Source organism: Pelophylax lessonae (assembly GCF_965119305.1).
Source record: "Pelophylax lessonae genome assembly, chromosome: 4".
In the NCBI taxonomy this organism is placed as follows: Eukaryota; Metazoa; Chordata; class Amphibia; order Anura; family Ranidae; genus Pelophylax; species Pelophylax lessonae.
The window spans coordinates 20629129-20653672 of record NC_138771.1 but is presented as its reverse complement, the minus strand read 5'-3'; the positions used below and the strand labels follow the sequence as shown (position 1 = coordinate 20653672).

Genomic DNA, 24544 nt, shown 5'->3' with positions numbered 1-24544 from the left:
GGGCCACCAGCTTGTCTGTGGCGTCCGCTAGCGGATCTCGTGACCGTGTCACAAACCTGTTGAGCAGGTACACCAACAGATCCACTTGGAGTGCCCCGCCAGAGACACAGCTGATGAAACACCTCTGGATGAAGGGACCACTCCCCTTGGTCCAACGCCTGATGACAGATAATCCGCCTGCCCATTTTCCACCCCTGGAATGTGTATGGCGGAGAGGGTCGGAACGAACCGGTCTGCCCACCGAAGAATGCCGGCTACCTCCAGAACTGCCAATACACTTCTTGTTCCACCCTGGTGACTCACATAAGCCACAGCCGTGGCATTGTCCAATTGGATTTGCACCTGACACCCCTAAAGGTGATCCGTCCAGTGATTCAGGCACAGCCTGATCGCTCAGTGTTAGTGAGCCCTTATAGATCCCCCAGCTCAGGATTCCCCAGGGCCTTAGCCTGCTTCTTCACCAGGGCCCCTGATGGTGGCGATGGATTTGCAGCAAGCTGGAACCAGGTTGCGGCCCCCAGGTAGCTGCAGCTTAAGTTGTGGAGACAGCTGGTGTGTGCAAAGTAGCAGACTAAAGGATATCCAAGAGACAAGCCGAGGTCAGGACAGGCAGAAAACGAATACAGACGGAAAATGAAGCCGGGGTCGGTACACAGTAAATCAGATACAGTAGCCCAGGGGTATACAGATGGGGGCTAGAGAACTGTGAAGTTGCTCAGGCAAAGAGCAGTGCACTGAGAACGTGTATATATAGGGAAGCAAACCGGGAGCTGACCCAGGAAGTAACAGAAAGGAAAAGGATATAAACCACAGTGGAGCAGGTGACGCCCATTAGGTGAACAGAGAAGCCAAACGCCACATATGAAAAAAAGCCAGATTGAAGCACTGCAGCAAGGAGGTAAGAGTATACAAACAAAAACTACATACTAACTTGTGACACTCGGAGATCCAGGACACTGATCGGGAGTCTGGACTCTTCCGGTGTCCAAACTCCCTAAACAGAGTTCTGACCCAGGACACCTCCCCACCCAGACTGGCATTCGTAGTAACCACTGTCCAATACAGGGGAAGAAAAGATTTGCCCTGGCGAAGAGCTGGAGAGCGAAGCCACCAGAGCAGAGATGCTTTTGTTTTTCAGCTCAGCTGGATTTGATTGTCCAGAGACTTCGGACACTTGTCCCATTTGGCCAAGATCTCCCTTTGCAGGGACCTCGGATGTAACTGCGCAAAATTGGACTGCTTTGAATGGTATAACCCATCAGATCCAGCACCCTCATGCAAGTTGACGCTCACGCTGCTGGACCCAACTGGACCACCACGAGACCCAAAACAGGGGCTGCGGACATGGTACAGGAAATGCAGGGCAGAGGGCATGGTACACAGACATGGCAGAGGAGATGCAATGCTGCGGGCATGGTACAGGAGAATCTCCTGTACCATGCCCGCAGCACTGAATTTCCTGAGGAGATGAAGGGGCTGCAGAGGAGTCTCACTTACCTTTCCGCTTGCCTTACATTTAAAAATGGTGCCGCCCGGCGCCAACACGTCACTGCGCATGCGCCATCTGCCCAGGAATGGCCCAACGTGTATGCACACTGACCAGGGAAAAGTTAAGCGAGACTGTGACTCGAGTATAAGTCGAGGGGGGCACCTGGACAAGATGGCAAGATTCCAAGATTCTCTTTTTTTTGGTTGAACTAGATGGACTTGTGTCTATTTCAACCTATGCAACTAGTCAATCAGAGACCATCAGAGCGATCAGGTGACCTGGAACCCGGAGTCTTGGGTCCTGATCGTTCGTACAGGACCTGGGGCTCCCTGCACAAAGACACGAGTATATATGCGGCCCCATGGATAAAGGCCCAATTCAATAAGGCCGCATATATGTTTACTGTTGGTGGGAGGGGTTAACCAGTTAAGCGATATGGTAACATCCAGATTGTCAATAAATTACTGCATGAGTCCAGCGGTCACGTGACCTTTCCATTGTAGCCATTTAGCTGCTGTGAGAACGCACTTATCTACAAGATAGCACAAGGATAGCGTCCTGCATGACAGGCATGGAAGATAGGAGGCAAAACAAGGTAAATGATACTTGAGAAAACAAACAGAAAAAAATAAAGCATATGAAAAGTGAAGTAGCCTATCAGGAATAAGAGAACAAAATATATTGCTATGGTTGGTACTGTACACCTAGGATAAAAAATATGCCAGACACCTTTGTTTATACAAGTGGTCTCCAAACTGTGGCCCTTTGCTTGCCTTTATCTGGCCCTTTGGGCACTATTCCTTCTACTGACACCAACCACAGGGCACTACGCCTTCTACTGACACCAACCACGGGGCACTATTCCTTCTACTGACACCAACCACAGGGCACTACGCCTTCTACTGACACCAACCACGGGGCACTATTCCTTCTACTGACACCAACCACAGGGCACTACGCCTTCTACTGACACCAACCACGGGGCACTACTCCTCCCACTGACACCAACCACGGGGCACTACTCCTTCCACTGACACAAACTATCTTTTTTAGCACCAGCAGGTGCTAGAGCATTTTCTACTCCCACTGGCTACAGTCCGGGTCCCCTAAAGTGTGAAGGGCAGTAAACTGGCCCTTTGTTTTGAAAGTTTTGAGACCTCTGGTTTACATGATCAATATTTTTACAGCAAGCAGCGAAGCGTCATATCACACTAACAGACCGCACACTACAAGTCCAATTATAAACACAAAAAGGATCTACTTACACATACCCAGATAGTACATTCTATCAGAGTGAGGGCTATCTGGGTCATTTCTCTTTACAAAGGTGAAGCTGTGCGGGGCCTTGGCCATCATATACCCATGGTACTTCCTGGTGTCTGCTAGCAGCTTCCGCATCTGGCTCCATGAATGGCGCTCCACATAGAAGGGGTCTGGCTTTGAGTCTCCCCCGATGGGCTCTGTGCTTCCATGGCTGCTTGCCGACTCAAAAATCTCTACTCCGACCTGCTCAGTCTCCATAGCTGCCGCCATGTTGCATCCTGTGGAAAAAGTACCATTGTCATTATTTCTAATACAAGCCAACAAACTCTCCGAACCCTTCACCCACACCTATAGATATTAGAGAGACGGATCCACCAGTACCCATAATCTGACACATTAACCACTTAAGCCCCGGAAGATTTTACCCCCTTCCTGACCAGGGCCTATTTTGCGATTCGGCTTACAAACACACAGCACTCTGACTGTTTCTTCCCCCTGGAAAAGCAGAACACATTATACTGGTTAGGCACTCCGTTAACCTCTCATTTACCCCTAGATGTTAACCCTTCCCTGCCAGTGTCATTAGTACAGTGACAGTGCATATTTTTAGCACTGACTATATTAGTGTCGCTGGTCCTCAAAAAGTGTCAGTTAGTGTCCAACTGCCCTCTGCAATATCGCAGTCCCACTCTAAGTCGCTGATTGCCACCATTACATTAAAAAAAAAAAAAATAGTTTATATCTGTTTGTAGACGTTATAACTTTTGGGCAAAACAATCAATATACGCTTATTGAAATTTATTTTTTTTTTTTTTTTTAACAAAAACATGCAACAGAAAACATATTGGCCTAAATTTGAAGAAATATTGTGCAAACCAATCAATTCTTCAAATATAAGGAAATTGGATTACATTTTTTTTTTTATTGGAAATGTTTAATAACAGAAAGTAAAAAATATTGTTCTAGTTTATTTTGAATTTGTTTTTTTTTTTTTTTTTCTTCCTGTGTCTAATACAAAAAAAAAAAAAAAACAGAGGCAATCGAATATCACCAAAAGAAAGCTATATTTTTGGGAAAAATTATATAAAATTTTATTTATGTAAAGTATTGCATGACGGCGCAATTGTCAAATTTGAGTAACACAGTTTCTTCTCCCTGAAAAGCAGGGAAATCTGTGAGTAAAAGCAGCACAAATTACACAAAGTTAGGCACACAGTTAACCCCCATGATTGCCCCAAAAATCGCAAACTCGATTCACCCCCCTCCCGAACTCAAAGCGGAGTTCCACCCCTTTTTGTGTTTATTAAGTCAGCAGCTACAATAAGTGTATCTGCTGACTTTTAATAAACACTCACCTGTCCCAGGATCCAGGCATGCGGCTGGCGGAAGCCTCGCTCCTCTCCCTCTTCTTCCCGCAGCACCGGCATCTCTAGTGTGGGCACCTGGCTGTGACACAGCCGGATGCACACTGCGCATGTCCACTGATATCCAATCTGTCATATCTGGACGGATGGAAACCCTATTTCCTGGTGCCTCCATGGCAGCATACTAGTGATAGAGCCCCGCCTCTACTCCTACCTCTGGACTAGTGAGTAGCATAAAAGAAAGGCCCAGCCCCCTGTGTCCCATCATTCTTTTTTTCCTCATACCTTCCTGACTGGTGAAGAATAAGCAGTATGTCCATACCTCTGCCTCCAGGCAGCTTTCCGCCGGGTTCAGCCTCTCCTGTGCGCAGTCCCGGTTCTTGGGTCGCTCATAGCACTAATAAGGCCGGGAACCCCCTTCTGTGGATCTTTGGGGTACAATTTGCAGTGTTTCCTCATAGGAACGCATACTGCCACTGTCTCTTTAAAAAAATCTTTAAATGTTTGGCTTTGCAGGATTTTGCACAAGGACCGTCTTTTTTTTTTTTTGGATTCCCCTTTAGGTTTTCCAGTACTTGTTTGGTTGTTTGTGTTTGTTTTCATTTTTATCTTCCTCTTACCTTTCCCTTCTTGCCTTTGTCTTACCTTTTCAGCCTGTCCCTTTAAGTTTTCTGTGAAGACATCCGATCCTGTGTAGATGGCTCCCAGTCCTGGGATTCCCCCTGCAGCGCCATGCAGATCGAGGCCGCCCCTTACTCCACAGAGTCTCGGCGTCTCAGCGGACCGCCTCGCAGGGCGGGGAGTAGGGCCGTGCACGAGGAACGCTCTGCGCATGCGCGGGTGCATGCGCGGTGCGGTTGAGGCTCGGGCGGCCATCTTGGTTGTGGGAACCAGGTGTAATTTTGCCCTGAGTTCCCACAGAAGCTAAGGGGAGGGGTTTGGTGCTCTCTTAGGCTGCTCTGCCTATTAAAAGGGCCATTCCACCTGCTGTCCACCTGAAAGACAGCATCTTTCCCTGCTCCTACAGACTTGTTAAAGCCCTTGGTAGGTAGCACTTTGTAATACTTTTTTTTTTTTACCCCTCCGCCCTCATTCCCATTTATTCAGTTTTTTTTTTTTTTTTTATTCCTTCTTTTCTTCTCCCTTTTTCTGTTTTCCTTCTTGCGTTTTCCTCTCACAGCCGGTCCTTCTGCAACGCCCTACGATGAGCCACTTATCACGTAACCAAGATCCTCACAATAGGTATGGGACCACCTTTCTGCAAGTATTGAAGAAAGAAGGAAAAGAGTGCTGGTATGGACTAACAAGTGTCCTTTGTTCCAGCCCAACACACTCCAAAAGATCCGGGAAGTCTTCGAGGCACCGCGACCATGACAGTCCAGATCGCAGATCAAGATCTTCCCACTATAGATCCTCAGAAAGATCTAGGTCAAGATACCGTCACTCTCCTTCTACGCCATCACATTCATCAAGGAAGAAATGCTGGTCTTGTGGCGCGGTACCCTTACCTAGAAAACTAGTTTGCCAGGACTGTTTTCGGGACTACGCAGCCAACCGGGAGTTGGAAAACCAACAAGTGGTGGATCTGCTAAAGCAGACAATGAAGGATTCCCTTTCGGAGTTGACAACTCTAGTACCCGCTCAGGCGGCTCAAGTTCCGGACAGGGATGATAGCGCTCCAGGCCCCTCGGGGATAAACCCTTCACACGCTGCGGCTCCATTACTGGGAGAGGCGTCTTCAGGTCACCCTTCGGAAGAATCCGCAGAGGAGTCGGACCCGTCAGGCTTTAACTATGCCTTAATCCCACCTTTTATTCAGGCAGTAAAAACAGCAATTGCCTGGGAGGATCCTGAAGAACCCACTCCTAAGTCGAAAACGTATTTTCCCTTCCTTAAGAGGAAACAAGTATTCTTTCCTCTTATGGGCGAGATAAGAGAAATTATCGAAGAGGAATGGAAGAAGACGGATAAAAAGTTTTCATTGGGCCGCCTTAATAAACTCTACCCTCTAGCCGAGGCTGAAGCGCAATCATTGAATTCCATGCCGGTGGTGGATGCTGCAGTCATACGACTCGCCAAAAACGTGACACTACCTATGGAAGATGCAGCTTCCTTCAAAGATCCGCTAGATCGGAAAATAGATCTGGACCTAAAAAGGAGCTACCTGGCCTCGGGCGCAGCCTGTAAACCGGCTATTGCCCTTACATCTGTCTCCAATGCCATCAGGGCATGGACGGAAAATGTCGAGACAGCGCTACGCCAAAATGTCCCTAAAGAAGACATTGTCAAGGCACTGGAGGAACTGAAAATATCGGCCGATTTCATCGGAGAGGCCGCTATTGATACCATACGCTGTTCCGCACAATCAATGCTCCACACAGTAATGGCCAAAAGGGCCCTCTGGCTAAAACCATGGACAGCTGACCTTGCGTCCAAACAGAGTTGGTGCAAGATTCCGTTCGACGGCAAATCCCTCTTCGGAGAAAAGATGGACAAGGCAATTTCCAGGGTAACTGGAGGCAAGTCTGGGCTCCTGCCCCAAGACAGGAAAGTCAAAAAGACAAGAGTCTATTTGTCTAGATTCCGGCCCTCAAATTCCAGGGATTATAGGCAAGCTAGACAGAACAGGGATAACAGAAGACCCTGGAGAGGCACCCAGGCCTCTTTTTTGAACACACGCAAAACCAAGGCTTTGACCACTCCCCAGGAGGCAACGAAGCCTTTTTGACGCCAGAAGGTCGCAATCCCTCCCAGTCGGAGCCAGGCTACAGGCCTTTTTCCCCAATTTGGGCTTCGCGTTGTCAGGACCCCTGGGTTCTGTCAACAATCCATCTGGGTCACCGGTGGGTGTTTACTCATCCTCCTCCTCATGCATCGTTTCAGGAGTCAAGAATACCAGCCTCGCCATCAAAAGCATTGGCACTATCCCAATTCCTGACAGATCTTCAGCTTCAAGGTGCAGCCATACCGGTTCCATTGGGGGAGTGTTACACCGGTTTCTATTCTCCACTTTCTTAGTGCAAAAAAGGACGGGAGGTTGGAGACCGGTGATAGACCTCAAGAGGCTCAACCGATATATAGAGCTCGAGAGCTTCAAAATGGAATCCTTGCAAACTATAATCCAGGTCATTCAACCAGGAGATTGGTTGATATCTCTCGATCTACAAGATGCTTACCTGCACATCCCAATCTTCCCAACTTATCAGAGATTTCTGAGGTTCGCCGTAGGCGAGATACACCTTCAGTTCAAGGCCCTTCCATTCGGGCTCTGCACGTCTCCGCGAGTGTTCACCAAGACCTTGATAACTGTCCTAGCCCCCCTCAGGGAGAGAGGGTTGAGAGTGTACCACTATCTGGACGACATTCTCCTGTTGGCAAGCAATCCAGATCAACTCAGATCCCACAGGGAAATTCTCCTTCAGACTTTGCAGGAGTTCGGCTGGCTCATAAATTTTCAAAAAAGCAACTTGTCCCCGACACAACAGATGGTTTACCTGGGAGCCATGTTCAACACCCAAGTGGGGACAGTGTCCTTACCTGGCCAGAAGATGGATATTATCATACGGAGGATGTTCACTGTAATTCGGAGTACTCATCTGACGGCCTCTCAGTGTCTGAGTCTAGTCGGCACAATGTCCTCTTGTATTCCCATGGTGCCATGGTCCCACTGGCACCTGAGGTTCTTCCAAACAGGTTTTCTGTCACAATGGAGGAAACAACACCTCTCCCAGAAAATCCGAGTGACCGCCTTAATGCGCAGAAGCTTGTTTTGGTGGACGAAGAAGGAAAATCTTGCCAACCCCCGTCACCTAGGCTCATTCAACTGGACCATCCTTACGTCCGATGCGAGTGGGCACGGATGGGGCGCCCATTGCGGGGAGGTCAAGCTTCAGGGAAGATGGTCCCACTCAACCAAAGGAGTGGTATCCAACGTGCTGGAACTAAAGCCCCGTACACACGTACGGATCGTCGTCATACAAACGTTCGTCTTTTCTCCCCGGGATGTCGGTGTCTGTTGAAAAGTGCAAAGACAGCACAAGGACAGCACAAGAATTTTGTCCGCAGACTTCAGCTGACTGCAGAAGTGATGTCATGTAATGGTTAACTTTCCCTGTGTTTTTTATTTTCTGAGCATGCCCAGTCTTGCAAATCTGCGGTCTGTCGGCTGATTTCTGTACTGACAGGCGAACAATCGTCCGTTCTGGTGTCCGCAGACAAAAATTTTCATGTTTGCAAGAAAGACTCTTGTCCCCGGATTGTGCGCAGACAGCTGTCGGAGGCACCATACTAACACGCGTACAATCGGCAGATCTTTCGTCCGCCGACGTTTGTATGACGACGATCCGTACGTGTGTACGGGCCTTTAGAGCGGCATTTCTAGCTCTGATTTCCTTGGCACCCCTCCTCCAAGGCCACAGAGTCCTCCTGAGATTAGACAACAAGTCAGCAGTGGCATACCTGCTGAGACAAGGAGGTACTCGCAGCAGGACCCTCCTCCGGGAGGTCGAACCCATTATGCTGTGGGCAGAAAGGAACCTACGAGATCTCAGGGCCGTTTACATTCCAGGCCGGCTGAACACAGTGGCAGACGCTTTATCCAGGAGGTTCGCAGACAACAACGAGTGGTCGCTACATCCACAAGTTTTTCTCCAAATTACCAACCTCTGGTACCCTCCTCAAGTGGACATGTTTGCCACTCCGGACAACTCGAAACTCCCCAGGTTCTACTCTCGCCTCCCCTACTCTCAGTCGGAAGCAGTCGATGCCCTGACATGCCCATGGAATTTCTCGACAGCTTATGCCTTTCCTCCCCGCCCACTGATTCTGAAGTTTCTCCGGAGACTTCTCACAGAATCAGTACAAGTCCTGGCAATACTCCCTTTCTGGCCGAAGAGACCGTGGTTCCCTCTAGCCATCCATCTCAGTGTGGAACCCCCCATCAGGATTCCACATTTTCCCAACCTACTGTCCCAGCAGGGACTGTATCATCCGAACCTGCAGAGATTAGATCTGCGGGTTTGGAAACTGAAAGGCAAAGGTTTCAGGCCTTAGGATGTACTCCTGAAGTCATCTCAACACTTTTGAAGGCCAGGAAGCCCTCTACCAACGCGGTCTATTCAAAAGTGTGGAACAAATTCCTAGCGTTTGCCGCGGGGCAGGACTTCAACCCCGTCCTCCCCTCTACCTCTCAAGTTTTAGCCTTCTTACAGACAGGATTGTACTTAGGATTGGGACTAAGCTCCCTCAAAGTACAGGTAGCAGCAATCTCGGCTGCGACCAACAAGAGATGGGCCGAAGATCCTCTAGTGGTTACCTTTTTAAGAGGAGTGTTGAAAATTCGTCCTCCCGTTAGACGTTCTTTTCGACAGTGGGATCTTTCCCTGGTCTTGGAAGTTCTTTGTAACCCCCCATTTTCTCCAGTGGAACAGGCCTCTCTTTGGAACTTGTCATTGCAAACTGCCTTCCTCTTGGCCATCACCTCCGGCAGACGAGTCTCCGAGCTACATGCCCTAGGAATAAGTGAGGATCACATCACCTTTTTTCCGGACAGGGTCGAACTTCGCCCTAGGCAGGGGTTCATCCCCAAGGTCTCCTCCTCTTCTCATCTTCTAGAACCTTGGGCCCTTCCGGTTTTCCAAAACACAGATGCAACTCAGCACGACCTAGACATCTCTAGAGTTCTTCGAGCTTAGCTGGAAATCACAAGCTCATTCTGACAGTCTGACAGTCTGTTTGTTATCCCCTTTGGGAAAAACAGGGGCAAAGAGTCCACCAAGAGGACTCTATCATCATGGATCATCAAGCTCACCCAGAAAACCTATAAAGTCAAGGGGCTATCTCCACCTTCACAAGTAAGAGCTCATTCTACTAGGGCAGTCTCGGCTTCCTGGGCGGCAAGGGCCAACGTTTCTTTCGAGACGGTTTGCAGGGCCGCCTCATGGTCATCACGTCATACATTCTTCAAACATTATCGTATCGACCCAGGGTCGCTTACAACTGTGGAGTTCGGCAGAAGGACTATTCAGTCGGCCATGTCTTTGTCCAATTAAAGATTTGCATATTTAGCATTACCCACCCATTTGTCTTGCTAGTTATTTATCACTAGTATGCTGCCATGGAGGCACCAGGTGCCTATCCATGGCAGCATATGCTCCCACCCCTGGTATTCTATATGACAGAGAATGATGGGACAGGGGGCTGGGCCTTTCTTTTATGCTACTCACTAGTCCTGAGGGAGGAGTAGAGGCGGGGCTCTATCACTAGTATGCTGCCATGGATAGGCACCAGGAAAGGAAAATTAGGGTAAGTATGAAACAATTTTCCGTTTTTTCCATCCGTCCAGCGGATCGGATGAGAACGGACAGACAGTCCGTTCTCAACCAATTCCCCCATAGAGAACAGCGGGGACCTGACAGCTCTGTCTCCGCACACAGCACAGAGCTGCCATTCGCCTGCTCACTGGGGGGAACGGCGGATCGATCCCCCCGCTGAGAAAAATTGAGTCTGCCGACGGACTCTACAGTGTGAAAGGGGCCTAAGCCTTTTTCTGACATTTGTTGCTTAGTAGTTAAAAATCAGTATTTGCTAGAAAATTACTTAGAACCCCCAAACATACATTAAATAAATATATATATATATATATATATATATATATATATATATACACACACACACACACATTTTTTTTTTTTTTTTTAGCAAAGACCCTAGAGAATAAAACGATGGTTGTTTTAATATTTTGTGTCACACGGTATTTGCGCCGAAGTCTTTCAAATGCAATGGTTTTGGGAAAAAATACACTTTAATGAATGAAAAAAAAAAAAAAAGCCCAATTTTTTAGTATAACGTGAAAGAGAATGTTACGCCGAGAACCGTGATCTTTATTCCAAGTAAATAAATTTGGATTCTCATTTTATCCAAAATAGTGCAGCTCTAGTTAGTGACCTTCCTAGCAAGTGTCTGTGAGCACCAGATTGTCTGCCACCCTATCACAGTCACATTATAAGTCGCTGATCACCGCCAATATAGTACAGTGTCTATAGCCGTGTAAATTCCAGTATATATCCCATTGTTTGTAGATGCTATGACTTTACCACAAACCAATTGATATACACTTCAGTTTATGAAGAAAGATTATTTGAAATTAGAAATAGAATTTTAAAAAACAGAAAACTTTTTTTTTTTTTATATTCTGTATTTTTTTTTCTAGATGTTTTAAGCTCATGCTTTCCAGGGTAAAGGAGGGATATGGAGTCTAGACCCCTGATATTTCCATATAGAGGACCTGTCATCCATTATTTCCATCACAAGGGACGTTCACATTTCTTGTGATAGGAATAAAAGTGAAAAAACAAAAACAAAACAAAAAAAAAAAAAAAAAAAACTAGCTGGTTCACACTACTCCGACTTGGGACACGACTTGTGTGCCCTCAAGTCGCTTGTCATCACAAATTCAATGTAAATGAATGAGAGCCGTCTTAATATGCACTACTGAAGTCGCTCCGACTTCAGAAAAGGTTCCTGTACTACTTTAAGGCGACCTCTATCCGACTTGTGCCCATAGACTTCAATGGGAGTCGCCTCTAAGTCGGATCCTTATCTATTTTCAAGCGACTGTGATCAGACTTTCCAGGAAGAAGAAAAAGATTAGCCAGGCATTCCCCACAGACAAAGTGGCCTATCATTTAAGTCTCTTCAAAGTAGTGCACAAGTCGCTTACAAGTCTCTAAACAAGTCTCTAAAGTCACGCTAAAAAGTCGCTCCTTCACGGGGTGACTTTCTGGTCGCGGTAGTGTGAACCGGCTAGTAAACAAGTCTCTAAACAAGTCTCTAAACAAGTCTCTAAACAAGTCTCTAAACAAGTCTCTAAACAAGTCTCTAAACAAGTCTCTAAACAAGTCTCTAAACAAGTCTCTAAACAAGTCTCTAAACAAGTCTCTAAACAAGTCTCTAAACAAGTCTCTAAACAAGTCTCTAAACAAGTCTCTAAACAAGTCTCTAAACAAGTCTCTAAACAAGTCTCTAAACAAGTCTCTAAACAAGTCTCTGAACAAGTCTCTGAACAAGTCTCTGAACAAGTCTCTGGTAGACTTGAAAAAAAAAATAGAAAGCGCCCCCCACCCCCCAGAAGTGAACGCATACGTAGGTTGTGCATGCATATGCAATGAGGTATGGCTGTGATTGTCAGAGCAAGAAGAATAATTCTAGTGCTAGGCCTCCTCTTTACCTTTAAACCGGTAACCTGTAAACATATTTTAAAGCATTGCCTATGGAGATTTTTTAAGTACCGCAGTTTGTCGCCATTCCACGGGCAGACAGAATTTTAAAGTGTTAGGGCTCTTTCACACGGTCCGCCTCCGTAGGCGGATCCGTGCTGCTCAGCGGGGATCAATCCGCCGATCCCCGCTGAGCCGGCGGATGACAGCTCCATCTCCGCTTGCAGAGCGGAGAGGGAGGTGTCTCAGCCCCCGCTGCCCTCTATGGGGGATCGGATGAGAGCGGACCGCCTGTCCGCTCTCATCCAATCCGATCCGATTACTGAACGGATGGAAAAATAGGGTTTCCATCCGTCCAGATTTCACGGACAGGATCGGATACGGATGGCAGCGGGTGTCAGTGGAGGTGTCTCCGCTGACATCTGCTGCCCCATAGAGCTGCATGGAGGATCCAATCAGATCCGCCTAAAAAACTGACAGGCGGATCTGATTGGATCGCCCGTGTGAAAGAGCCCAAACACGTTTGGTATCTTTTTACTTGGCATAACATCAGCTTTCATATTTTACCCAAAAAAATAAAAACATTTTTTTTTTTTGCTTTTGCAATTAGGTTCATTAAAGTGTATCCCCCCACCCCCCCCCCCCCAAAAAAAAAGGAAGAATTACTCTGCAAATACCACATGACATTAAAAAATTGCAATGACTGCCATTTTATTCTCTGGGGCCTCTGCTTAAACAAATATGTATATTTATTTATTTTTTTAATGTTGGGGATTCATATTTTTCTAAAACATACAGATTTTTACATGTAGGAGAGAATAGTCAGAATTGCCCAGGCTGGAAGTGGTTAATATGGGGGAAATGTATTACATTTTACCCTCTTACTTCCTGTCTTGTTGACCCAACAGGAAGTGAGGTGAAATCTCTCCAGAGAGAAAGAATGCGCCCCTCTCTCAGATGTCATGGTAACCAGTGTCCCCAATGTAACGTTTCCCTTAACTTCCTGTCTTGTAGATCCAACAGGAAGTGAGGGGTCAATCTCTACAGAGCGAAGGAACAACCCCCACTCTCTGTTGTCATGGTAACCAGCTTCCCCAACAAAAAGGTTAACCTCACGTCCGGTTTTATAGACCCAACAGGAAGTGGGGTGAAATCTCTTCAGAGCGTAGAATCGCCCGCCTCCCTCAGTTGTCATGGTAACCAGTGTCCACAATGTAACATTTCCCTTAACTTCCTGTCTGGTACACCCAACAGGAAGTAAGAGGAAAATCTCTACAGAGCAAAGGAAAACCTCCCTCAGTTGTCATGGTAACCGGCAGCCCCAATGTAACGTTTCCCTTAACTTCTTGTCTTGTACACCTAACAGGAAGTAAGGGGTAAATCTCTACAGAGTGAAGGAACGCCCCCCACTCTCAGCTGTCATGGTAACCAGACTCCACAATGTAATGTTTCCCATCACTTCCGGTCTTGTAGTCCAAACAGGAAGTGAGGTGAAATCTCTCCAGAGCGAGGGAACGCACGCCGCCCCTCCACCTCGGCGTCTCAGTTGTCATGGTAACCTGTGTCCCCGGCGTAAAGTTTGACGTCACACAGGAAACAAGGGGCCAATCTCTCAAACATGAAGGAATTCACCCCTCTCAGTTGTCATGGAAACATGTGACCCCATCACAACTCTTCCCCTCACTTCCTGTATTCAAGACAACGTTTAGATGTGCAGTCACTTCCTGTGTTAGGGGACACACGGGAGGGGGGGAGGCAACAAAAAAAACACCTGACAGAGAGAGGCTCCAACTCTCCTCCATAGAAGGTGTCCCGTACAGATGAGGCCCGGCGCCCTGACACACACCCGGCCTGAGGTCACAGAGGCGGCCACAGAGGCCGATCAGGGCGGAGATCCCCTGGCCACATCCATTGTGAGGAGACACCCCACCCTCCCCCACCTCCGGTGTCCTGTGCGCCCCGGCTCTGCTCCCCTCCGCCCCACACACAGCCCTCACCTAGCATGGAGGGAAGCGGGCGGGGAAAGAGGCCGGGCCCGGCTCCTGTTCTCTCTTCTCCCCGGTTATGACTTGGCTCCTCTCCGGCCCCCCGGTGCCGCTGCTGCTGCTGCTTGCTTATGAGGCTCGCACTTCCGCTTCCGGGACAATATCAGGCCGCCAGGCGGGAAAGCTGGGGACCCCTGCTGGCCGGAGGCGGCAGCACACCCTGCCCGCACAATTCCCTCATTACTCTACAATCTTCTGCAATAATAACAGTAATAACAATAATAATATAGTTTATTTTACATACATTTATTAAATATAATATAAATTATATATTATTTGTATTATATTTATATTCTATTATATATTACATTATAGGATTAAATATAATACAAATCCAGTATAATATCAAATAAAGTATATATTATTTGTATTATATTTATATTCTATTATATATTACATTATTAAATGAAATACAACTAAAATACAGTAAAATATAAAATACATTTTATATTATTTGTATTATATTTATATTCTATTATATATTACATTATAGGATTAAATATAATACAAATCCAGTATAATATCAAATAGAATATAAATATAATACAAAAAATATAGAATTTATTTGATATTATACTGGATTTGTATTATATTTAATCCTATAATGTAATATATAATAGAATATAAAAATAATACAAATAATATATAATTTATTTTATATTATACTGGATTTGTATTATAATTAATTCCATAATGTAATATATATATATATAATAGAATATAAAAATAATACAAATAACATATAATTTATTTTATATTATACTGGATTTGTATTATATTTAATTCAATAATGTAATATATATATATATATATAATAGAATATAAATATAATACAAATCCAGTATAATATAAAATAAATTATATGTTATTTGTATTATTTTTATATTCTATTATATATATATATTACATTATGGAATTAATTATAATACAAATCCAGTATAATATAAAATAAATTATATATTATTTGTATTATTTTTATATTCTATTATATATTACATTATAGGATTAAATATAATACAAATCCAGTATAATATCAAATAAATTCTATATTTTTTGTATTATATTTATATTCTATTTGATATTATACTGGATTTGTATTATATTTAATCCTATAATGTAATATATAATAGAATATAAATATAATACAAATAATATAAAATGTATTTTATATTTTACTGTATTTTAGTTGTATTTCATTTAATAATGTAATATATAATAGAATATAAATATAATACAAATAATATATACTTTATTTGATATTATACTGGATTTGTATTATATTTAATCCTATAATGTAATATATAATAGAATATAAAAATAATACAAATAATATAGAATTTATTTTATATTATACTGGATTTGTATTATAATTAATTCCATAATGTAATATATATATATATATATATATATATATATATATATATATAATAGAATATAAATATAATACAAATAATATAGAATTTATTTGATATTTTACTGGATTTGTATTATATTTAATCCTATAATGTAATATATAATAGAATATTAATATAATACAAATAATATAGAATTTATTTTATATTATACTGGATTTGTATTATATTTAGTTCTATAATGTAATATATAATAGAATATAAATATAATACAAATAATATAGAATTTATTATATATTACATTATAGGATTAAATATAATACAAATCCACTATAATATAAAAAAAATTATATATTATTTGTATTATATTTATATTCTATTATATATATTACATTATGGAATTAAATATAATACAAATCAAGTATAATATAAAATCAATTATATATTATTTGTATTATATTTATATTCTATTATATATTACATTAATTAAATATAACACAAATCCAGTATAATATCAAAAAAATTATATATTATTTGTATTATTTTTAAATTCTATTATATATTACATTATGGAATTAAATATAATACAAATCCAGTATAATATAAAATAAATTATATATTATTTATATTATATTTATATTTTATTATATTATGGAGTTAAATATATTGCAAAAAGCGACAATTTCGAAAAAAAAAAAAAAACGCAATATTTTCTACAATCTGCAATAAAACATTCCCAATAAAAAAAAATTAAAATATCAATTTTTTTTTACCAGTTTAGGCCAATTTGTATTCTGCTACATATTTTTGGTAAAGAAAAATTCCAAAAAGCGTATTTTAATTGGTTTGCGCTTACAAACTATGGGATAGATTTTTGGACTTTTTATTTTTATTAGTAATGGCGGCGATCAGCGATTTTTAGCGGGACTGTGACATTGCGGCGGACAGATCGGACACCTAACTGACATTTTTGACACTTTTGGGGGGACCAGTGACATTACTACAGTGATCAGTGCTAAAAATAGGCACTGTTACTGTAATAATGACACTGGCAGGTAGGGGGGTTAAGGGGTTAGATGTGTTCCCTAGATGTGCTTACTAACTGTATGGGGGGATGCGTTGGACAGAGGCAGGGAGAAATCGGTTATTCAGCTTAGCTTTCCCTGCCTCTCTGACAGAAGAGCCGCCTGCTTTGTTTACATAGGCAGGTGGCTCTTCTGTCATTCTAGCCGAAGATTCCGGGGAGACCAGCGGTGATCGCGCCCGCCCCTCCCACGGTCTGACTCCTGCTGTGTCTAATTGCAGCGTGAGCGTGGCTCCGGGGGAGCGCACACGCCGATAAAGCCGCGTGCACATAATCTTGTAGATCTACGTGATTATACGCAGCCGAGCCGCCCTGCCGCAGTAAATCTGCGTGGGGAGGTCAGCAAGCGGTAATGTTTAAATATCTTCTTTTGATCTGTGTACGCGGCACTTCCGGTCCCGGCCGCCTAGGCGATGTTGTCATAAGGCGATTCCCATGGGCTCCTGGGATATCGGTGTCATCTACCCCAGGAGTTCATGGGAAGAAACTGCGCCGTGCAGTGTCGAGATCGGGCGGTGCATGCTGGGTAGCCAGCTGCACCGAATTCCAGGAAATAAACACAAACAGGCTTCAGATGCCCACAACCTCAATGGCCCCTGCCTGCTTCCCAGATCAGTTAAGATTTTATTGATGTAAAAGAAAGAAGAAGGAACAAATTATTAACATTTTTAAAATCATAAAGTAGAAGCTCTAACGATCCCAGCGGAGCATTTAAAAAAAAAAAAATGCTTTAACTTATATATATTTTATATCAAAATAAATGTATGTATATTCTATTATATATATTTTTTAGAGAATAAATATAATATTTAATACAATTTATAGGATAATATAAAATAAGAAAGATATTATATTTTATTATTTATTATTTTATAAAAATGATCAATTATAAAATGAATTCTATTGTAAATTATTTCATATTCTATTATATATTACATTATAGAATAAATATAATATTAGTGTTGGGAGGACTGATGATAGGAATACCTGTGTTGGGAGGACGGATGATGGAAGTACCTGTGTTGGGAGGGCGGATGATGGGAGTACCCGTGTGTTGGGAGGGCGGATGATGGGAGTACCTGTGTTGGGAGGGCGGATGATGGGAGTACCCGTGTGTTGGGAGGGCGGATGATGGGAGTACCTGTGTTGGTAGGACGGATGATGGGAGTACCTGTGTTGGGAGGGCGGATGATGGGAGTACCTGTGTTGGGAGGACAGATGATGGGAATACCTGTGTTGGGAGGACAGATGATAGGAATACCTGTGTTGGGAGGACGGATGATGGGAGTACCTGTGTGTTGGGAGGGCGGATGATGGGAGTACCCGTGTGTTGGGAGGACGGATGATGGGAGTACCTGTGTTGGGAGGGTGGATGATGGGAGTACCTGTGTTAGGAGGACGGATGATGGGAGTACCTGTGTTGGGAGGACGGATGATGGGAGTACCTGTGTTGGGAGGGTGGATGATGGGAGTACCTGTGTTGGGAGGACGGATGATGGGAGTACCTGTGTTGGGAGGGTGGATGATGGGAGTACCTGTGTTGGGAGGGTGGATGATGGGAGTACCTGTGTTAGGAGGACGGATGATGGGAGTACCTGTGTTGGGAGGACGGATGATGGGAGTACCTGTGTTGGGAGGGTGGATGAATGGAGTACCTGTGTTGGGAGGATGGATGATGGGAGTTCCTGTGTTGGGAGGACGGATGATGGGAGTACCTGTGTTGGGAGGGTGGATGATGGGAGTACCTGTGTTGGGAGGGCGGATGATAGGAATACCTGTGTTGGGAGGACGGATGATGGGAGTACCTGTGTGTTGGGAGGGCGGATGATGGGAGTACCTGTTTTGGGAGGACGGATGATGGGAGTAAATGTGTTGGGAGGACGGATGATTGGAGTACCTGTGTTGGGAGGGCAGATGATGGGAGTATCCTGTGTTGGGGGATGATGGGAGTACCTGTGTTGGGAGGGCGGATGATGGGAGTACCTGTGTTGGGAGGACGGATGAATGGAGTACCTGTGTTGGGAGGATGGATGATGGGAGTACCTGTGTTGGGAGGATGGATGATGGGAGTACCTGTGTTGGGAAGATGGATGATGGGAGTACCTGTGTTGGGAGTACCGGTGTTGGGAGGACGGATGATGGGAGTACCTGTGTTGGGAGGACGGATGATGGGAGTACCTGTGTTGGGAGGACGGATGATGGGAGTACCTGTGTTGGGAGGACGGATGATGGGAATACCTGTGTTGGGAGGATGGATGATGGGAGTACCTGTGTTGGGAAGACGGATGATGGGAGTACCTGTGTTGGGAGGACGGGTGATGGGAGTACCTGTGTTGGGAGGACAGATGATGGGAGTACCTGTGTTGGGAGGGCGGATGATGGGAGTACCTGTGTTGGGAAGATGGATGATGGGAGTACCGGTGTTGGGAGGGCGGATGATGGGAGTACCTGTGTTGGGAGGACGGATGATGGGAGTACCTGTGTTGGGAGGGCGGATGATGGGAGTACCTGTGTTGGGAAGATGGATGATGGGAGTACCTGTGTTGGGAGGGCAGATGATGGGAGTACCTGTGTTGGGAAGACGGATGATGGGAGTACCTGTGTTGGGAGGGTGGATGATGGGAGTACCTGTGTTGGGAGGACGGATGATGGGAGTACCTGTGTTGGGAGGACGGATGATGGGAGTACCTGTGTTGGGAGGACGGATGATGGGAGTACCTGTGTTGGGAGGACGGATGATGGGAGTACCTGTGTTGGGAGGACGGATGATGGGAATACCTGTGTTGGGAGGATGGATGATGGGAGTACCTGTGTTGGGAAGACGGATGATGGGAGTACCTGTGTTGGGAGGACGGGTGATGGGAGTACCTGTGTTGGGAGGACAGATGATGGGAGTACCTGTGTTGGGAGGGCGGATGATGGGAGTACCTGTGTTGGGAAGATGGATGATGGGAGTACCGGTGTTGGGAGGGCGGATGATGGGAGTACCTGTGTTGGGAGGACGGATGATGGGAGTACCTGTGTTGGGAGGGCGGATGATGGGAGTACCTGTGTTGGGAAGATGGATGATGGGAGTACCTGTGTTGGGAGGGAGGATGATGGGAGTACCTGTGTTGGGAGGACGGATGATGGGAGTACCTGTGTTGGGAGGACGGATGATGGGAGTACCTGTGTTGGGAGGACGGATGATGGGAGTACCTGTGTTGGGAGGACGGATGATGGGAGTACCTGTGTTGGGAGGACGGATGATGGGAGTACCTGTGTTGGGAGGACGGATGAATGGAGCTTTTCTCAGCATTCCCCCGGATCAGGGCCCGTCCCCTGTGATGATGTAATAAGGATCGGTCAGTATGTCTCTTCCATTCCCGGGGACAGGAGATCCCCCGTCACAATATCACTCCTGTGGGGTGACCTCGGTTGTGGATTGGTGATTGCTGAAAATCGCTCCCCTTCTGTCCAGGAAACCAAGTACTGGCTTCTTTCCCTTAGTCAAGATGGCTGCCCGGGGATCATTTTTTGCCCTCACTCATCATGGCGGACGGAAGTGACTGGAAAGGTTTGCCCTTTTGTGGGATGGACGGCTGAGTTTCTCCGGTCCGCCTCCAGGTGGTGCAGTGACAGTTCGGTCGGTCGGTGAGCGGAGCGGAGATGAGTCTCACCCCTCCGGTGTTCTGGGCGCAGCGACACAATGAGATCTACCTGAGGGTGGAGCTTAGCGATGTGCAGGTACCGGGGGGAGGGGAGATATTCACAATGAGGGGTGTGCAGAGTGTCCCCCCCATAACCTCACTACAATACAGGAGAGGCACAGGGAGGTATATAGAGGAGGGGAGAGAGCAAGAGGGGGAGGGGAAAGGAGATGGGGGGGGGAGGGGGGGGGGTGCACAGGGATAGGGAAGAGGACATAGGAAAAGTATGGGTGAACATGAGGGGGCATGGGGGGGATCAGAGGGGATTTGAGGGAGAAGAGATGGGGGGTTGCGGACAGCAGTGGGGGGGATAGTGGAAGAGGAGGGGGCTCGCTGCACCTGGTACCCCCCCCCCCCCTGTACATCGATGTAGAGGTGCAGAGATGGAGGTGTAGATGAATGGAACTGGAGGGGTAGAGGTGGTGTGAAGGTGCGGAGATGGAGGGGTGAAGGTGCAGAGATGGAGGGGTGAAGGTGCAGAGATGGAGGGGTGAAGGTGCGGAGATGGAGGGGTGAAGGTGCAGAGATGGAGGGGTGAAGGTGCAGAGATGGAGGGGTGAAGGTGCGGAGATGGAGGGGTGAAGGTGCGGAGATGGAGGGGTGAAGGTGCAGAGATGGAGGGGTGAAGGTGCAGAGATGGAGGTGAGAAGGTGCAGAGATGGAGGGGTGAAGGTGCAGAGATGGAGGGGTGAAGGTGCGGAGATGGAGGGGTGAAGGTGCGGAGATGGAGGGGTGAAGGTGCAGAGATGGAGGGGTGAAGGTGCGGAGATGGAGGGGTGAAGGTGCAGAGATGGAGGGGTGAAGGTGCAGAGATGGAGGTGAGAAGGTGCAGAGATGGAGGGGTGAAGGTGCAGAGATGGAGGGGTGAAGGTGCAGAGATGGAGGTGAGAAGGTGCAGAGATGGAGGGGTGAAGGTGCGGAGATGGAGGGGGTGAAGGTGTGGAGATGGAGGGGGTGAAGGTGCAGAGATGGAGGGGAGAAGGTGCGGAGATGGAGGGGTGAAGGTGCGGAGATGGAGGGGTGAAGGTGCGGAGATGGAGGGGTGAAGGTGCAGAGATGGAGGGGGTGAAGGTGCAGAGATGGAGGGGTGAAGGTGCGGAGATGGAGTGATGAAGGTGCGGAGATGGAGGGGTGAAGGTGCAGAGATGGAGGGGGTGAAGTGTGCAGAGATGGAGGGATGAAGGTGCAGAGATGGAGGGGGTGAAGGTGCAGAGATGGAGGGGGTGAAGGTGCAGAGATGGAGGGGTGAAGGTGCGGAGATGGAGGGGGTGAAGGTGCGGAGATGGAGGGGGTGAAGGTGCGGAGATGGAGTGATGAAGGTGCGGAGATGGAGGGGTGAAGGTGCAGAGATGGAGGGGGTGAAGGTGCAGAGATGGAGGGATGAAGGTGCAGAGATGGAGGGGTGAAGGTGCAGAGATGGAGGGGTGAAGGTGCAGAGATGGAGGGGTGAGGGTTTTTAGGTTTCTATTTTATGTTGCTGACTATGAGGAGTCTAACTCTTTCCTTTGCCTTCCTAAAAGCTTTGACTTGACCCCCAAATGTAGCCTCCTAAAGAAGTTATAAAGGCAGAAGGAGCATTCTGTGTGTAGCAGCCCCCCCTCCCCCAAATACTTACCTGAGCCCCATCTTGACCCAGCGATGTCCATGAGTCCCTTTGGCCATCTAGGATTCTCCCTCCTTATTGGCTGAGACACAACAGTGGAGCCATTGGCTCCCACTGCAGTCAAAGTCAGTTAGCCAATCAGGAGAGAGAGGTGGAACAGCAGCTCTGTGTCTTAATGGATACAGGGAGCTGTAACTTCACTTGGGTGTCCCCATAGCAAGCTGCTTGCTGTGGGGTCAATGAATAGGTGGGAGGGGCCAGGAGAGCAGAAGAGGGACCCTAGAAGAGGAGGATCCGGGCAAAACCATCTGCACAGAGGAGGGAAGTAGAACATGTTTGTTATTTTAAAAACAAACAAGACTTAACAATCTTTATAATTATGTGTGTCCTGTGGGTGTGTCCTGTGGGTGTGTCCTGTGGGTGTGTCCTGTGGGTGTGTCTCGGTGCTCCGGGGTGTCTCCCAGTTTGCATTCAGTGTGGAATGTTTCTTCGAAATTGCATGACGTCATCCGATGCAAATTTCACTTCTGTTTGCAAAGTTATCAGTCCGCCGGTCTTCTGCTTTTGTTGGTTGGTAGAAGCAGCGGATAGGAATCACACCGGAATGATCCGGGTTAGGATTGGGGTCTGCAGACTTTTCTGGAATCATCAGAGATGACAAAGAAACTCCAATCCATTCCACTTCTAGGGGTGGATTAATATATAAAAGAGATCACATTGCAGCTCACCCAATGAGAGTGCGTGAATATTTATTTTGTGCCAACAGGGGAAAACAAATGTATGGGCTCCATGCCTGTAGCTACCGGCATCATCCCAGTATAACCACTGCCACCCGAGGACAGTCCTATTACGGCCTACAGTCGGCAAGTGGATTAACCACTTGCCTACCGGGCACTTAAACCCCCCCCCTCCTGCCCAGGCCAGTTCTCAGCTTTCAGCGCTGTAGCACTTTGAATGACAACTGCGCAGTCATGCAACACTGTACCCAAATTACATTTTTATCATTTTTTTTTTTTTTTTTTCAAACAAATAGAGCTTTCTTTTGGTGGTATTTTTATTTTTTTATTTTTATTTCTTGCTGAACAAACAAAAAAAGACCGAAAATTTTGAAAAAAAAAGTTTTTATAGTCATAAAATTTTTGCAAACCGGTTATTTTTCTCCTTTATTGATGTGCGCTGATGAGGCGGCACTGATAGGCAACACTGATAAGGCGACTGGTGGGTGGCACTGATGGGTGGCACTAATGGGTGGCACTGATAGGCACTGGTAGGTGACACTTATGCCTAGCACTCATGATGAGGCACTGATGGGTGGCACTGGTGGGCACTGATGGGTGGCACAGATGGCAAATCATAGGCACTGGTAGGTGACACTTTTGGGCAGCACTCATGGGGCACTGATGGGTGGCACTGATGGGCAATCATAGGCACTGGTAGGTGACACTTATGGGCAGCACTCATGATGGGGCACTGATGGGTGGCACTGATGGGTGGCACTAATAGATGGCACTGATGGGCAGTGATAGGCACTGGTAGGTGATACTTATGGGCTGCACTCATGATGGGGCACTGGTAGAGTGCCCTGGAGGGCACTGGTAGGTGGCACTGGTTTGTAGGCACAGATGCCCCTCTCCTCTTCGGGACCGATATCCTTCTGAAAGGCAGCTGCGATCTCATTTTTTTTTCTCCTCACACTGACATTTTCTTCCCCCCCCTCTCTCTTCCCCCCCTCTCTCTCTCTCTTCCCCCCTCCCTCTCTCTCTCTCCCCTCCCCCTCTCTCTCTCTCTTCCCCCCTCCCCCTCTCTCTCTCTCTTCCTCCCCTCCCTCTCTCTCTCTCCCCCTCCCCCTCTCTCTCTCTCTTCCCCCCTCCCCCCCTCTCTCTCTCTCTCTTCCCCCTCCCCCCTCTCTCTCTCTCTCTTCCCTCCCTCTCCCCCTCTCTCTCTCTCTCTCTCTCTCTCTCTCTCTCTCTCTCTCTTCCCCCTCCACCTCTCTCTCTCTCTTCCCCCCCTCCCCTTCTCTTCCCCCCTCCCTCTCCTCCTCCCCCTCCCCCCTCCTCTCTTTCCCCCTCCCCCTCCCTCTCTCTTCCCCCTCCCCTCCCCTCTCTCTTCCCCCTCCCCCTCCCTCTCTCTTCCCCCCTCCCCCTCCCCTCTCTCTTCCCCCTCCCCCTCCCCTCTCTCTTCCCCTCCCCCTCCCCTCCTCTTTCCCCCTCCCCCCTCCCCTCTCTCTTCCCCCTCCCCCTCCCCTCTCTCTTCCCCCTCCCCCTCCCCTCTCTCTTCCCCCTCCCCCCCCCCCCTCTCTCTTCCCCCCTCCCCTCCCCCTCCCCCTCCCTCTCCCCCTCCCTCTCCCTCTCCTCCCCTCCCTCTCCCTCTCCCCCTCTCCTCTCCCCCTCCCCCTCCCCTCTCCTCTCCCCCTCCCTCTCTCCTCTCCCCCTCCTCTCC

The 24544-nt window shown here is 46.8% G+C and overlaps 3 protein-coding genes across 3 annotated transcripts in view; 2 read left to right on the top strand and 1 right to left on the bottom strand.

Annotated features, from left to right (window-relative positions):
- Nucleotides 1-20298, bottom strand: part of DPP8 (dipeptidyl peptidase 8) — an 84597-nt gene extending 64299 nt beyond the window's left edge. Inside the window, exons 1-2 of the mRNA XM_082254184.1 lie at nt 20042-20298; nt 2761-3030 (exon numbers count right to left, since the gene is read on the bottom strand). Coding sequence (XP_082110310.1) covers nt 2761-3030; nt 20042-20111 — 340 coding nt within the window. The 5' untranslated portion in view covers nt 20112-20298. The remainder of the gene's footprint in view (nt 1-2760; nt 3031-20041) is intronic.
- LOC309554522 (lamina-associated polypeptide 2, isoforms alpha/zeta-like) lies at nt 5717-6844 on the top strand (the record flags this gene model as incomplete). Its single annotated transcript, XM_082256272.1, has 1 exon — nt 5717-6844. The coding sequence occupies one exon, from the start codon at nt 5717-5719 to the stop codon at nt 6842-6844; it is 1128 nt and encodes a 375-aa protein (XP_082112398.1).
- Nucleotides 20299-20409: 111 nt separating the features above from the next.
- Nucleotides 20410-24544, top strand: part of HACD3 (3-hydroxyacyl-CoA dehydratase 3) — a 69647-nt gene continuing 65512 nt past the window's right edge. The window contains exon 1 of the mRNA XM_082253461.1: nt 20410-20539. Within this exon, the coding sequence (XP_082109587.1) occupies nt 20462-20539 (78 nt within the window). The 5' untranslated portion in view covers nt 20410-20461. The remainder of the gene's footprint in view (nt 20540-24544) is intronic.